Source organism: Hetaerina americana, unplaced genomic scaffold, assembly GCF_022747635.1.
Source record: "Hetaerina americana unplaced genomic scaffold, ioHetAmer1.1.p SCAF_12, whole genome shotgun sequence".
In the NCBI taxonomy this organism is placed as follows: domain Eukaryota; kingdom Metazoa; phylum Arthropoda; class Insecta; order Odonata; family Calopterygidae; genus Hetaerina; species Hetaerina americana.
The window spans coordinates 34,650,360-34,667,597 of record NW_027286292.1 but is presented as its reverse complement, the minus strand read 5'-3'; the positions used below and the strand labels follow the sequence as shown (position 1 = coordinate 34,667,597).

General features: G+C 36.4%; 1 protein-coding gene across 3 annotated transcripts in view; it reads right to left on the bottom strand.

Moving 5' to 3' along the window:
- Window positions 1-12,718, bottom strand: part of LOC139685912 (monoglyceride lipase-like) — a 124,558-nt gene extending 111,840 nt beyond the window's left edge. For all 3 annotated transcript variants that reach the window (XM_071583046.1, XM_071583047.1, XM_071583045.1), the window contains exon 1: window positions 12,471-12,718. In XM_071583046.1, the coding sequence (XP_071439147.1) occupies window positions 12,471-12,643 (173 nt within the window). In that variant the 5' untranslated portion in view covers window positions 12,644-12,718. The remainder of the gene's footprint in view (window positions 1-12,470) is intronic.
- Window positions 12,719-17,238: the final 4,520 nt, after the last annotated feature.

Sequence of the window (17,238 nt, the reverse complement as noted above, 5' to 3'; positions counted from 1 at the left end):
ATGAAACACTGGGCTGCAGAGTTCGAAAATGCACATCGTGCTCTAAATCCATAGAATACGGGTATTTTCCTAGTTGATTTTTTTCCGTGGGTTCCCGATCCCTACTCAGGTTGCTTTGAGGAGAGCACTTTAAGTGAGCATGCCGTCAGTCGGACAGGACGTTAAACTATAGAATCCCTCGTCACCAATCGTTAAAGAGTTGGCTGATGCCAACGCCGAGTATCTCTCCACCTTTTCCATATTCCCTGAACACTTACCCCTACTATATCACCCACCTATCTCTTATAGTGCATATAACCTTTATTTTCGGTTGCTTCTCCAAATTACTAATGCTAATGAAAAGAAAAAATTAATAAAGAGTAAAAATAACGAAAAGCGAATAACAATAATAATAAAGGGCAGTGGACATAAATCAGAAAATACTGTGATCAGAAAGGAACGATACCATTGTGTCGAAAGATATTCATGTAAAGAGTGGCAATATATCAATCAATTACACCCTTTTTTCTAAGCATTACGCGATTTTCTTAGAAAGCTGAAAGGTGCATACAAATGGGAGTGTTTTTTGTTACCTAGGTGATAAGGGAGACCTAACTCCTAAGTTTCATTGAAAACTTTCGTCCATTTATCCTTGTAAATTCACTTTGAACATTTCCCAGAGAACATTCCTCAAAATCGTCCGTTTTTATCAACCTTTCACAGCGTAATTTATTGCTGGGGACCTATTGGATACAATATCTTATTTATAGCTCGATGTAAGCCGACAGCAATTTTATATAGGAGTGAATAATGAACTGACTATTTTTCATTTCATTTTTCTGGTATCCTTATGTCCTTTCCTGCTTACCTATTTCCCGAAAGTCATTATTGTTGTTTTCCCTGCCTTTAAATCTGGACAGCGCAGATCAAAGAATGAAGGGTGTTTAAATAATGAACTCCACATTTCAGGATATCTATCCAATAGAAGAATGATACCACGAAATTAAATTTTTGTGACCTCAATATTTGCTTATTTGCTTAAGGCAACGCATAATCATAACAAAGTTTTAAGAAAGTGCGGCTTATCGTTGATAAAAGATGTCCACCAATCAACTTAATGCAAAGCTAAAATTCCAAATGCGTAAATCTAACTACAGACCAAGCGCAAAATATATAGGTTTCCAATTAGGGTAAGTAATTTTATTCTTTCCAAACGCTCTAAACTCGTTTTATTACAAATGTATGATAAAAACTACGAAATACCTTTTACGCGACTACTGGGGGAGAAAAGTTTTGAGGGATAGGATAGAATGAGGGGAGATGGACATGGGGGCAACTAGAATTGAAGCTTGGAAGAGGGAAATGCATTTGAGGACGGGTGGACTTAGTTTGAATAAAGACTGAGTGGTTGGGAAGATACGGCGGCAAGCTTGGGCTTAAAGAGGAAAAACGGTCGTATGCGGACAAAAAGGAGGCATGGTGGAAGAGAATGGAAAAATAGTTTCCAGCTTTGAGGATTAGCTTACGTAGACGACAATCTTTCAATAGCCTCTGGGTACCGGTTGATCAATAGTTTCGCTCATTGCATAATTCCACATTTCCTCATATGTATTAATGAAAAGGAAAAGACGAAAAAATGAAGACGATTACGAGCACAAAAACATAAACATTCAAAAAATTAAAGAAAACATCAACAGAAAGGGGGCTATGAACCGTTTAATCTAATTTCCTACGATCAGTTTTACAAATGATTATTTAGACAACGAAGTATGAAAATCTACCTTTTCATTATTAACGTTCATAATTGAAATACATTTTTGATTGTTAGGAATTCTGATACAACAATTCTAATACAAGTGCACTGGCAGTCATAAAAAAACTATGAGAAATAATAAAATGAAATATATCTCTATTTCTCCTGCAGTTTCTCTATTTCTGAAAAGTACAAAATGTAAGACAATAATGAAATACGTGATTTAGGCACATATTTGAAGGCTTGAAGCAATCAAATTTGCATCTATAACTGCATTAAACCCAGGTAAAAAGAAAGCTACGTAATGCATCTGAATAGTCCAATGAGGTTAAATGTAGTTATGTGAACCATTCTTATTGTGAACTATTCCATCATATTTACTTAAGTCAACGGCTATCCACATCACTAATTCAAGACGAACATTTGCCCACTTAGGAGCATCAGAAATATAGAAGTAACTCTAGGTAAAGACATTTGCATTCATAATTCTAAAAATATTTAGCAAATTCTGTTTAACTAAAGACTCATGTGCATGCGGACTTCTTAAATTGCTAGGTTCCTCTCCCCTTTTTTCGCTTACAAATAGGTGGTCGATGAGATTTTTTAAAGTGTAAATCTCTCTTTAAAATAAAGATAATTATCTATCAATCTCCTGACTTCCCAACTCACCTGGGTCTATCAACGGTGACGCATATAGCAGTAGATTCAAGAGTTAGCAGAGCTCCCGTAAACCTGGAGAAAATTTATCAGTAAGTCAATCCGAGGTATGTAATCGACGACCCAATGTGCTGTGTATGTCAGCTGCCAATGGCACACTATAAAAAAAACTTGGGAAAAATGTAACTGACATTTCCCATGCGGACGTTTACGTATGTCTCTTCCTCGAAGAATAAATTAGACAATCATAGGTGACTCGCGTAATAAAATTGAGCTTGTGTTGCCATTAGGTTACCTCTAGTTTACAATAATACCCTTTCGTTGCAAAGAAAATTACTTAAACCGAAATATTGTCGAGTTAGATGTAATAAATTTTCAAATCTCACGACTAGATAAAAATGTAGTAGAGCGGAGGATTATTAGCTTGATGAATTAGAGTAAGGAATAGTAGCAGTTTTACGGGAGGCGACCGACAGCTGAGGTCATTTGCGCCATTAGGGATGGACAGAAAAGGATGAAGGCTGGAGAGTAAATCGGCGTCGCCATTAGCCTACTCTTGACGAAAGGCGCCAAGGGATCCGCAGCTTTACGTCCCATGCGACGGACGGCGTGCTCACTCAAGTACTCTCCACAAAGCACCTCAAGTAGGGATCGTGATACCACTGAAAAATATCTAACGCCCCCAGGATTCGAGTCCGGGCCCTCTGGGTGGTTCGAGTAAGGAATGCAGTCTTGAAGAGATTTGGCGAAGAGAGGGTCATACTGAAGATGTTAAGAAAAAGGAGGAATTGGGGAGGTCACTGGGTAAGAAATAACTACTTACTGGCAGACACTACGAATGAATGGTCGATGGAATAGAGGGAGAGGGCGCAGGAGGTACCACGTGGAGGAAGGAATGTATGGGAGGAGGAAGGGTTTGGCATGAAACGGAAGCGTGGACTGCTACTCATCAAGACCTGAGCCAATGGCAGAACGGAGTCATTTACTTCGGATTGCCATTCAGCAATGCGTAAAGAACGATTCAAATGTAAGGAAACGAGAGGGGCATTACGAAGTTAAAATGTCTAATGAGAATATTAAAATTCGAAAATTGTAAATGTGGCACAGTGAATGGTATCAGTCTTCACTTCAACCGAATGCTAAAAAAGATCAACGTTAAAATTCCCAGAAATAGATCTTGAAGAAAATGGAAAAACTCCTGCTTAAAAAAATGCTACGCATTATTATTTGATTTTCAAGCACACTGGGCAAATTATAGGAAAATAGCGATTTCTCACATGTTCGCTTCTATCGCTACACCTCACGTGGGAAAATTCTAAGATCATTTCCAAAGCATATATCCGAAGTCTATAGCTCTCAACTCTCAATTTCTCCCCGTCTCTCATCCTACCTCTGAACTCGTACTTTATTTTTTTAAACAAAGGGCAACATAGGTTAGATTAAGAGGATTGCGTTTACAAAGGAAGAAATAACAATGAACGGCCAGACCGTAACGGAACGGAAGAACCATAGGGACCATCAAGAAAGGAATGTTAGTATCTCTTGATTGAAATCCTCATCATTAATGAAAAGATTCAAAGAATAGATTATTATACATGGATATTTAAATGTTGTTAGGGATACTAAAAATAAACTGAAAATATTTAAGGCACCCTACACTGCGTTTAGCATCGTATAGCTGCGTGAGCTGATCTTTTCGGAAAGAGGTAAAGCATAAATGAAAAGCATCCCTCTTGGGATTTGGGCATGGAGAAGAATGGAGGAAATAAGGTGTTGCCAGGAAGTTTTCCCGGTTAAGTGTGAAGTCGGCAGAATATGCATAGAGGAAATCATAAGTGGCTGTTGTATAATGAAATAGAAAGAAGCATGTTGACTAAGCCGTTTATAGCTTTGTGAGTAGTTTAATCTGACGTTCTTGGTCGAAAGCTTTTTTAAAATCTAGAAAAATCGCGTCCACTGAAACATTACCCTATCCCGAACCAAATATGTCATGAACAAAGAGTGCATGTTGTGTCCCGGAGGATTAACCCTTTTGGAAATTTCAGCAATAACTCTTGACTATCAAGGTATCTCGCTATAGAACTGGAAATTATATGTTCCAAGATCTTGCATGAAATGGATGTGAGGGAAGTACAAGGTCTGTAAATGCTCGGTCCCTCCTTGTCACAGTTTTAAAATATAGGTTGCATATCAGCCGTTTTCCAATCTCTAGGAATCTATATGATTTCCAAATATATACATATATATATATATATATATATATATATATATATATATATACACATACATATATCTCTCTCTTGAAGAAGGCCGAAAGCTCGAAAAATTTACCGTGTGAGTGTCCTTTTAAATGTTGCTATTCTATTCTATTTGTGTTATATTATGTCAGCCCATTATTGTGCCGCTCGTGTGAGTTTTTCCGTACAATCGTTATATATATATATATATATATATATATATATATATATATATATATATATATATATATATATAATTAATTAATTTAATAAGTTGACATTTTCCAAACTGCTGGTTTTTCTTTCACCTTTATCTATCCTTTCGCAGTTACTCTATAGACATTACCCTGAACCTCTCAGACCTTCGACCAAATTCGGCTTCGGCTTGTTACGGCCATTGGAGTTTTTTCACCATTCTTATTTAACTTCGACCAAATGCTTTCGGATTCCTTTTAAATTTTCTACTAATCTTTTTATTTTTAATTCACTTAAACCTTTCCGTAATTCCTTCTTGGCATTCGCCCTAGATATTTTATAATCACAAGTGATCTTTCTTTTTTCGCTAGAGACATCATCCCTTCTATATCTTATCATGGCGTGGCATAGCCTTAGACGTCGTTCGGATTTTTTAATATCCGCGTTGTACCACTAGGTTCTGTGTTATCTTTTATAAACTTACTTGGGATGAACTTGTTGACTATTGAGCGCGTGATATCAAGGAAGTGATTCCACATATCCTCAGGATTTCGGTGTTTACTATCTTTCTTAAAATTTGCAAATAGACTCTGTTACACTAATTTTAAGATATTATAGTCCCCTTCTTTAACCAATAAATATTTCTTTTGAGCTTCTTATTTCGGACCCCATATAGGGAAAACGTGGCATTTACTGCTCTGTGATCACTAATTCCTTCAATAATTTCTATATTTAAGACCTTTTCGGGTATATTTGTTGCTAACAAATTAAGAATATTATGGTCCCTAGTTGGTGCAGTGAAAAGTTGATGTATATGCATGGAGTTCAACGTAAAAGAATGTAATAGCGACTTGCATATATCTTTGTCTTTAACCCCTTGTTTTAAAATTATATTTACTTCAATAAATTGATGGAACACGGAAATCTCCGCCGATTATAACGTCACGATCGTTGTTTTGGGATGAGAGACTTTTGACTTGCTGACAGAGTTCTAATATTGAATTATTTTTGTTGTCCGGTGACTTGTAAAATGCGAATGCATAGATTATCTTACACCCAAGACTTTCATTGAACACAAAACACATTCCGGTTTATGAGGGATGGGGGCGGACTCACAGCTCTCCAGGCAGGAAGGACTGAGTCAGGACGAGGGCGGCGAGCATGGGGCGGGAGGCTAAGATTTCCAGATCTTGGGAAGTCACTGATAGAGATTTTGCGGTGATAATAATCGCAAACTTGCATAATAACCACAAAATGGCATTAGTTTATATGAGATTTTCTAATAGGTTCACCCTTCGGTCAGCGACCGAACGTTCTATCTACTAAACTACCACGACGGCTATAATAGTCGCCGCCAAGGTGTAGTCATTACAATATGATGTAAGAGAAAATAATTATATACTACATAGCTCAACTTATTAAACAACTTCCAGCGGAATTCAAAGTACTTGAACGCTAAATAAATCGAAAAATCAATGGTTACGTTTATGCATCACAGCCTCAACCCCAATACCATTCTCGTTTCGCTCCCATCAGTGATTTTGGTTTATCTAATAATAATTCTCTTGTGTCACGAGTAAAAAAATTACTTTTAAAAAAGATATTAAATACGTAATGAAATGGAACCATTAGTCTATTCTATTAGCAAAGAATATCTTGAATGCACGAGGAGAGAGAAGATACAACTTGAGGTTACGAAAATAAATCTAAACCCATGTCAAGTTACTGCTAGAAGTCTCTGCTTAATACTCGAAGTCCATTGGCAAAATCAGGTGAATACCCGAGAGCTTCGAGTACCTCGTGCTGCGCCTCCTGCCATTAAATACTATTAAGGACACGCACCATAGTGTGATTGGATCCGAAATGCGCTCATCCCTTTGCACGGACCGCTCGCTAATCCTCCTCTCACTTGCCCCACTCTATCCACCCTCGCTAAACGCTCCCGCTCACGAACCGACTCTGGCGCTCGATATGCGCTTAAATGTTCCTGCCAACTCTTATAAGTGACGATACCGTACTTCCTCATCGCTGTATTGATTATCGCAAGCCGCCAAATCTATCCTGATGTTTAACCATCTCTCCCCCCTCCCTCTCCCTACTAATCAACTGTTAGCATACAAATGGAATTTAATAATAAGTACTCAATGAAAGGTAGTGATCCACATATTTTGCTATGGATTCAAAAAAGGTGGCCACATATTTCGCGGAATAGTTTTGCCAGTTAAATAACTCTTAACACTTATTTCACTCTGAAGAGGCCCTACAAAGATACTGAAAAATCATATCGCATACTTAAAAACGAGTGGCTTTTGCGGCATTGCCGCACTGAGATCCATTATCATGGTACATTATATAGAACCGATCTTTAAATTTCTTTCTCACCAATTGATGTTAACATTAAAAGTGGTATTTATTTCGATTTGCGACAATTATTGCGAATCAAATTTCTCAGACCGATGCAGCACTGCCGCAACCCACACGTGTCAACTATGCCATTGGTTTAATAAAAGGAAAATTAACGTTTTCCCATTAATCCAAGCAATTGCAAACAATATTAATATTCTGGTAGTGTCTAATTCATCATTGGCTTCATTCATTTTTCTATTCTAAAATAAATAGCGCTAAAAATATTCGATGTATCAATTCAGCATAGTATCAGATTGAGATGATGAAAAGCCCATCAATAGCAATATTTAATTGACTCCACAGGCATCAGTTTTGTGAACTACTGGATGAGCTCTAAGGAAGAAGATTGTCTAGACCAAGTCTCCAGGGTATCTTCCAATTCAAATAAAAAATATCACCTCTCCCGATTACAAAAACCAGAAGAAAATACGTAAACTCGCGTAAATTTTATCAATTCAAGCTTCTTCTTACAAAAAAGCACAAAAGAAAGGCAACTAGTAACATATCAAAATTCTTCCCACACTCAAATCATTAGGGACATTAGGGAGAGATTTTGATTTCTGTATTAACGCAGGGATAAACTGAATTTTAAGCACCACAATCATTTTATTAACTTGAGTGATAAAACGCCCTTAGACCATGCATACATGAGATGCAAACGATAGTGGAGACTAATGTTTACAAGAGATCATGGGATCATGCTGGTTGAAAGAATTATTGACTTTTTTCTCGGGCGTGGAAAGAAATATTAAGGGTAAGGTAATAGGCTTTACTGAGATTTTTATCCACTTTCTGATTTCTTTTACTCCACTCGACCTGGTACAGGCACCTGTACGTATTTCGTTGCTATAAGTACATCTCAGCAGCAGAATATCCATGAAATATACAAATGCGATTAAGGCGAAAGAAGTATGCAAGGATCAAATAGAGTAGAAGAAAGAGTGTAAGCGTCCAAAAGCTAAAATGAGGCTTTTTTGACTTTGACTATCCGTGAAGGGTATGAGTATGTTATTCACTAATTTACTGTACGAAATCTCACTAAATATACACAATAATGGCGCAAAATATTTTCTCGGTAGCTGAAAATAATTATTTCTAAATTATCAATTTTGCATCGCATCAAAAACTATTAAAATAATTATTCACTGTTGCGAATTTTAAGTGCGCAACCGTGAAAAGCATAGACGACGTGTATCATATTTAAAACGCGAGAACGTACCACATGTTCTCAATGGAGCAATTTCATTATGCAATTTCCAATGTGAAGGAGGACCCTATTTTTTAAATTGTCTATTTTTCACGACGATTTTCATCATTCCTCACTTACTTACATAATTCCTTGCTTGCCGAAATATAAAATTTAATTTCCATCCTGAAAATCAAATATTATAGTCCTCTTTCGATTTACAACGCATATGCATCATTTAATATTTCCGTAGATTCGCTGTTTTCGTCGGCCGCGGACGTATATTTTCGACCTTTCCGATATCGTGAATATAAAAAAGAAAATAATCCGATGCAGTAGGTTTCAAAAATATATTTTCTGTTGTGGGATTTCTCCAAACTTGGCATTCAACAAGTAAAAACACAATTATTCCCGACATAATATAATTTTTTACTTTCAGTATTACATCCCTTATGCGTATCAGTCCCTTGCTACAACCAGGAAGTTATCGTTTTTACCAATTTATCCTTTTAGATTATTTGAGAAGCTATAATGAAATCTAATGGTGGCATTATCTTGAGAATTCATCGAGTTAAAAAACAAGTTCGTTAAAGTTGATTCATTATCCACAATCACACACACTATCCCAAACAGGTTATTTGGGAAAAAAAGACTTTGAACGTTAAGAAGTGATATTTGGCGGTATATTTACTGTATTGCAACTTTTCCATCCTCTCTATCAACGAATTTATTTACTTAAATCTCAGTGCTACTTCATTTCTTCTCCGTGGGAAAACAACTTGAGTCGCAGTATAAGAAATATTCTACGCATCTTTCAATGAATTCTTTTGATGGCAATATACATAGTAGGCAACAAAATCAAGATTAGTTTCTTTATATCCAAAGAATGGCAAACTGAATATCTGTCAGTAATCTCAGTAAACAACCCAAAGGAAAGTTGGGTAACAGAAGTTATAGCTCACTTATTACGAAATTCACACATTATAAGTGAAGAGAGGGTTCAGTTCCATTCCTTTTGCCAACTGTGGTTTCTCAAGATAATCTCCTACCTTAAACATCTCAGAGCTTGGGTAACAGCCCTAATATATCGCGTTATGCTTTTAGCGTTGCAAGTGTGAAGATATGGGCCCGAAGTCCATTTTCGATCGGGTTTGAATCCGGGGGCTCCCGTCAGCTCTGCAGACTAAGCTACTGCGCCGCTAATTAACAACACCAGTTCGTTTTTTGGTAAGGTAAAATAAAAAAATCTATTTTAAATGCTTAAAATATTCCGAAAATGCCATTTTTTCTGTCAAAACAATCAAGCGCTTCGTAGATTCTGAACAAATTGAAGCTGGAAATAACCATTGTAAACCGTAGTATAAAACCCTACGAAAACTGTTACAATAAGTTCCTCTGCCGGTAATTATTCTTACATCGGTACAATATTTCACTCATGAACCGTAGTTAGTTGAATGAAATCGAGAACAGTAGTTACGTACGGAATATACTAATGTGTACAATTGTATTTAAATTATGATGTTTCAAAAGTAAGTTTCGGTAATTCAAGAACGTGTCAGTATTTGATGGAAAATTAAGGACGTGAGCGAAAGAAACGAAGCCAAGTACTAAACGCACACGTAGCGATACTAAAGTGAAAACGTTTTTAAATTATGGAAATAATTAAAATATGGAAATAATTAAAAAATGGAAATTTATTTATAATGCGAAAAACAAATTTGCACTTTTCCACAGGTTTATTGATAACGTAACGTCAGGTACAAGACCTTGTACCTGAAGATGGTTCTGTGAACCGAAACGCTTTGTACGTTACCAATCAACCTTGGGAAAAGTGAAAATTTGTTTTTCTCATAATGACGTACTTCCACAACATCTCGCCTGAATCTGTTGCATTTTTTAATAAGTTTTAAAAGTGTCGAGTGACAATCGCTAAGTATAAATATTACCAGTTTCGACAATTTACGGACGCGTGGGCAAACAAGTAAATCGTCGCCAGACAAGTAAATTACCATTGATCGTTTTTGGTTAGTCGATTGAGGTTCACATGGAAAATGTTTCGGAAATGGCGTATTCAGAGAATCATGCGCACGGAAAGAAAACAGTTTAAATACGTTGCTTCTTGTTCTTCATAAAGTTTTAAGGGTTGTCTCAAACGATGAGGAGAACTGAAAACTACTCGTACTTTTCCCCAATATTATGTGCTACCTCAGCCGACTGATGAACTTCCATCTGTTTTCCACGGTTCACATAATGCATTTTCTTTACGGCTGTACAGTCCATTCTAAGCAACGTATACATTAAATTTTTTAACTACCGAGAACCTAACTTTGGAATGGTATTCTAAAAAAATAACTTTGAAGCCGGAAAATTCCACAATCATTTGCTCGAGCGTTATTTAGTACATCTGGCAAAGGGCGCAAGTATCCCACATCCTATGAACATATTTCACGAATTGTTGAAAGTGAATCAGAACATGACATACATAATAATTCTCGAGGCACAAATTTTGACAGAATAGCATAGGTGCTTTAACCACTGCTGTCACAAAGATTATTGAACATCGGATCTAGGGGTGCGGAAAAGCCCCCCCCCCCCCCGAGACACTTCTCGTATTTCTTTTATCCGGCTCCAATAAATTTCTTTAAATTAAAATACATTTTAATACAGACCCAAACACCGACTGACTTCAAATTTGAACGAAATTGTTAGGTTTGAAATATTACTGACTAATACGTCGACGTGTAGGGAGAGTTCCTCCGAAATCTACTATGCATCATCTCTCCCCAGGGTGAAAATACTTATAAAAATAAGACAATATCTGTTGTCAAATTCCCTGCCTTTTGCTGCGAGTCATCCATCGTCCCGCAGAAAGAGTAACGACCATGCTCTTTCGCGTGTCACAAGCTACCTTTGACCCTCCGCGATGGCATACTATGCGAGACAATACTGGATCAGTTAGGGTTCCCTTCCCCCTGGGTAGCGGGCGTACGTTACCTCCGACCACTCCCAGCCCCCTCATGAGCAGCTGGTCGTATCTACATGGTCGCATCCCATCTCTCCTTCCTCTCCGGGTCCATGGGTCGAACTTTCGACCACCCTCAGAGCTTTACCCCACAACTTTTTTGTCGCAGAAAACCGTCCCGGCCCCCTCCAAGTCGCAGTAAATGTTCGTCCCTGCTCCCCAGTGCCTAAACCTTTCATTCCCCAAAAAATAAATAAATACTGATGAATTAAATCACTTCCCTGTAATTACGAGACACGCTCTAAACAATGTCGTCGTAGGAGCTAACCACGTGACAGACCACAGATCTTGGTCAGCAATAAATACCATAAACCACAGTTATCAACCCGAAGGATGGTTTGATAGGCGAGGGTAAAGCTCATCCATCACTAAGCTCGACAACGTGTGAAACTCACAAACCAGAGTACGGGGCCCAGTTCCTTTCCCTATGCCGTCTATGGTTTCCCAGGAATTTCGAGTTCCAGAAAAAACCACACAACTTGGGTGAAGCATAGGAGTATGGAGTACCAGAGGTTCCGCCGGGAATACAACCCGGGTCCTCTGGTCAGTAGCCAAACGTTTTGCCCAATCGACTACAACGACCAAAGCCATCATCATGCACATACTTAAAGCTCGAAGTTTTAAATAACTCTTTGGTTATAAACAATGATAACGCAATTAAAAAAGCATCTCAATTTAACTAATTATAAGTTGAAGCAGTCCTTTTACAACTGAAGATATACTCGTGATGCATTTTGTTTCCGAATGAGCAACAAACTAATTGTTAAGTGAATTAATGCAGAACGGTACACCACAAAGAGAAATAACTCCAAAAGTTCCACTAAATAGAGATTCGGGTCCGCACTTAAAAATCACAAAGAGTATTAATAAGTTTTATCAAGCTGAATAGCATGACATTAATTATTCCTTTCTTTGAAAAGTATCGCGCATCAAAATTATTTATTTCGATGATTTTAAAAATATTGAAAAATAATTAAACATAAAAATCATGTAGAAAGTCTTGGAAAAATAAGCCGCCAAAAATTGTTTACTTACTTGGGCTGTCCCTTTGGTTTCCAATAACGACCGTACAGGCAGGTTCCGTTTTGGTTTTCGAAAGTCTGCGTCTGCAATCTTAATTCAGCGCCTAATTCCGGAGTAAACGCTTCTGCATCGGCAAACGGGTCCCCAAACACCGGTGTGATCTCCGCACTTATGGATTCAGCCATGTCGCGTCAACTCTGCAAGGAGGTTATCACATCGGAATACTACCAGCCAGACCACTTCAGTCCAGCGTTCGCGAGTTACTGTATTCATCGCCCTAAAATCTTACCTAAGTGGCGTTGCGCTGCGTCGGCAAACTTTCAAACGAGAAAATACGCTACGAAAAATTTATGTCTGTAAACAGACGATCTGTATTTGTAACAAGGATTGCATAAGAGTGCATTCTAGATATCTGTAAAAGATTATCACCATTTGTGGATCATTAAACGTGAGCCTGTTTTGGATTTTGTCAAAATTTTATGTTTTCATATATTATAAATATTTTAAGGGCAGGTGAAGTGTTGTATGATTACTTTATTTACTTTCAATATGTCTTTATAATAATAGCTTCAGTCTACAGCGAGAAAATTGCATCGTTGTTGTGATTTTAATAAGCATATGCGGATATCTAAATATTTTCTTATAAGTTTTATTTAATCTGCACTGAATTACCTGTTTGTTTCGTAGTCAGTTTTACCGACTTCACTTAGTTTAGCTTCACTGACATAATTAAAATCTCATGCGTCATTCTGGTTGATTTATTTCTGTTTTTTTATATAATAAGGAAATACATATCGGCGAAATTGCACTCTTCATTCGAAATTGAAAAAAATAGTGGAAAGAGATAGTTTCTCACGTAACGTATTTCCATTAAGTTGAATAATAAAATGTCGATTTCGTTTAACAGTAACAATACAAATTTATAAGTTTTCATGTCCGTTTTCAGGAAGTTTATATCCTTTAGGTGTAAAATATAATCCAGTTACCGCCTTGATATCGTGAATTTAATAAAAAAGTTTTGTTTCTTATTGAATAATGAACTCCATATTAGTCATTTCATTTATTCATTGCAATCCTTTCAGCTCATTGTGCAAAGTTATATGCCCACCAATATTAGTATTTTCGGTGGTATGATTTTTTCTTTTTGCATTTTTAAGATCTTATTATCTGGTGCTATGATAGAATGTTAACTCCGCATGGCATATTTTTATACGGTTTTATGAATATTCCCTATCCTTGCTAAAATGAATAAAATGTTCAATTTATTACCATGCCGCTATTACTTGATATTAACTTACCATTATACGTCATAGGTTGTGCATTTTATAAAATATGATCAGTGTATATTGACGGAAGAAGAATCCAATGTTTGGCAGTTTTTTATTTAAAGCAAATTTTATGCCGAAGTAACCATAATAGCTATATTAAAACTCTGCTAATGCAATAAATGAACTCCATTTGCAACGTAATTGAGGCATAAATTACTAATGAACATCTTTAATTGATACTTTTGTCATCAACCTAATGAAATTGCAGTTAGAATATCTGTACCAAACTTATATGTTTAAGTTGTGCATATAATCACAAGCTTGATTGATGTTTCAATCAAAGGAATTTGTTCTATTCTATTAGGAATTTCATGGAACATGAAACTTAGAATAGGTATATGTATTACATTGTGTATTATTGTATATATTGACGTGTCCTATACTATGTGTACAATTTTTTGTATGATGCAGTCTCTGGACAAATAAACTTATTATTATTATTAAAGATTATTCACATTACCCTATCAAAAGTTGGCACAAATCCAATTTGAGTTTTCCTTAAAGGACCACGCTTACTTCAATCTTAGCAGATAAAGTATTGCCACCACATTAAAAATTTCACTGCGCATGAAAGAAACCCAATCTCTTCTTTGCATAACAGAGAAAATACTATAATTTGGGTGAGGATAACCAACCTTCCAAGTCATGTGCCACTTATTTAGCCGTTACATTTGCATTGTAATAATGCTCTGTATATAAATACTAGAAATATTTCTCTCACTGCAAAGATAAGTCATCAGTTGGTACTAGAATATGCTATCCATAAAAATGTTTCACGGATGTCAATTGAGTATACTGTTGGGAAAGGAGTCTTATTTTAAGCCTGGGCATGGTTCAAGACTGTAAAAGTACTAATGGCAGGGTAATACCATTATTAAGCCCTTAATTGTATGTGCTAATATCGGGGATAGAATTGGTTTAGGAATGAATGTAAGTCAGGAGCTAACAAGTTAGGTGAATGTCTTGATAATAAAGCTAATTAGCCAAGGAATGAAGATAAATCATAAGTAAATGAAAGTAATGAGTTCTCAAAACTGGAGGGCTTGTTAAGCAAGATGGCAGAATAAATTGGTGCAGGTTGATCAGTTCACGTATGACAGTTTAGTTGTTCAATGAAAATAGGCAAAAGAGAAGGGGCATCAGGATTAAAATTGTGTTCACAAAAGAAAAATTAGCATAGCAAGGAAACTGATACTAGTTTCTACTAAAAAGTTATTAAAGACACACAGAGCTCAAAATAGCATGATTTTGGAACCTAATCTTGGGAAAAATAATCAGTTTATAATGAAGACTTTTAAAGAAAGAGACTGGGAAAGGTAGAGAAATCAACCCATATATGGAGGAAGAAGGATAAGGAGGTGTTGTAGCAGAAGAGGGTCATCTTTTAGGGAAATTTGACGAAAGCAGGATGTCAGGCAGGAAAAAAAGCAGACTCATGTGGTGCAAAATATCAAATGGATATGCACTGCATGAGGGTAAGAATGTAATAGATTTCCGAGTCATCTCAAGTACAACTTATATTCATCTCCTACATTGTATATCCATCAACGCATAGTGGTTCTCAAGCATTAGGCATCCAGCTAATGTGGCAACCTTCACCATTAGACCATTGTTGAAGTACATAAAAAACACTAATTTCACAATTAAATTGTAATGATAAATTTCCTAAAAATTGTTCATCATTTTGTTATATGTATATATATATATATATAAAATGGGTCGCGGTAGTCCAGTGGGTCAAGCGTTGGACTGCTGACCGGAGGTCCGGGGTTCGATTCCTGGGCAAGGCACTCTGGGCACCTGCAGCTCCACCCAAGCTAAAGTGATTTTTCGGGTACCAGGTCTTCCTGGGAAACCATAACCGGCACAGGGAAAGGAACTGGCCCCCCTACCCTGATGTGTGAATTTTCACACGCTGTATAGGGCTTAGTACTGGGTGATCTCTACCATAAACTACTAAACCGACTTTTGGGTTGATTACTGTGTTTATGGTTATATATATATATATATATATATATATATATATATATATATATATATATATATATATATATATATATATATATATATATATAAACTAATATACCCTGAAAACTAATATAGGCACGGAGGTGCCTATATTAGTTTTCAGGGGCTATCCAAGGCTCTAGCAAGATCAAACAATATGAAGCAGGATTCAGCAACAAATTGGTAAAATATGGCAGAGATTATAATCTTTTGGAGAAATCACAGCCTATAGTAGCCCTGCTACTTGCTTGATGTAGCAAGATCCTGCAAAAATTGTATAGAATACCAGAAGAATCTAGAATGATCATACCTAAAATATAGCTAGATATATGGACTTGTCCAGAATTCACTGGTGCATGAAATTCTGATAAATGTAATTGGATCTTGTCAAATTCTGTCAGCAGTTTCAGGTTCCTGTCACATTTTTTCTAATTCACCCATAATTTTCATCTCATTAATAATGACTTATCTAAATATCATATTGATATGTCCATAGACCATGCTATTCTGGCTGGATGCTGCAAATCCAGCTGGAAGCGACCAATTTCTATTTAGAATTCCTACCCAGGGTGTGGTTTTCAACCTCAAAGTAATGGGCAAACTTCGGCTTATGGAGTATTTTCAAGCAACTCTCATGTCTGATAAATGCTATCAGCATAAAAGGGCTCAGAACAAACTTTAGCCATGGTTTGCCTCTGAACTGCCAAAACTCAATTTGGTTTATCTGAAAATGAGGCTGCTACGGTGAACTATATCTACTGGCAAAGCATTTTCACTGCACTGCATTAAGCTTACTAGCATTTTTTTGACATCTAATCTTCTGGAAAGTTAGATGTTCAGATTTTTCAAATACTCAATTGGATTATGAATGTTTAGAGATAATATTAGAAAAAGTACTAGTCTAATCATACTTTACAAGGTGAAGTTAGTCAGTTATTTTTTAAGTCATAAACTACCATAATCATTACACACCATGCTTTTCATTGATCTCAAGCAGTTTATCTCATCATCATGATTTTCAAAGAAGAACATTACTCAGTGATTTCATAATGTTACTTCCAGCTTTTGTCATGGTGCACATTGAAAGACATTTTACCACAATTAAGGCAAATGAACACCCATTAAATATTTTCCTTATTTTCAACGGTTTTGGTGCAGAAAAAATACTGTAGTGTAATTACATCTGTGAAAAACTATTTGAGTATAGGGTGGCACACAATGAGATAGATAGGTAATTTTCATTGAAGTGCCAAAAATTATATTTTTTGTGCATTTTATAAGATTAAGTTGAAGAGTTAACTGATGTCCATAAAACAAAGTTGCAGGACATATCCTCCATATAATATCTAATTCTAACCTGAAAGAGAAAGGCATGTCATCTCTTCATCATAAAAAGCTGTGGTCCAATCATAATTGCATACAAATTTACAGCTATTCCTTAAAAT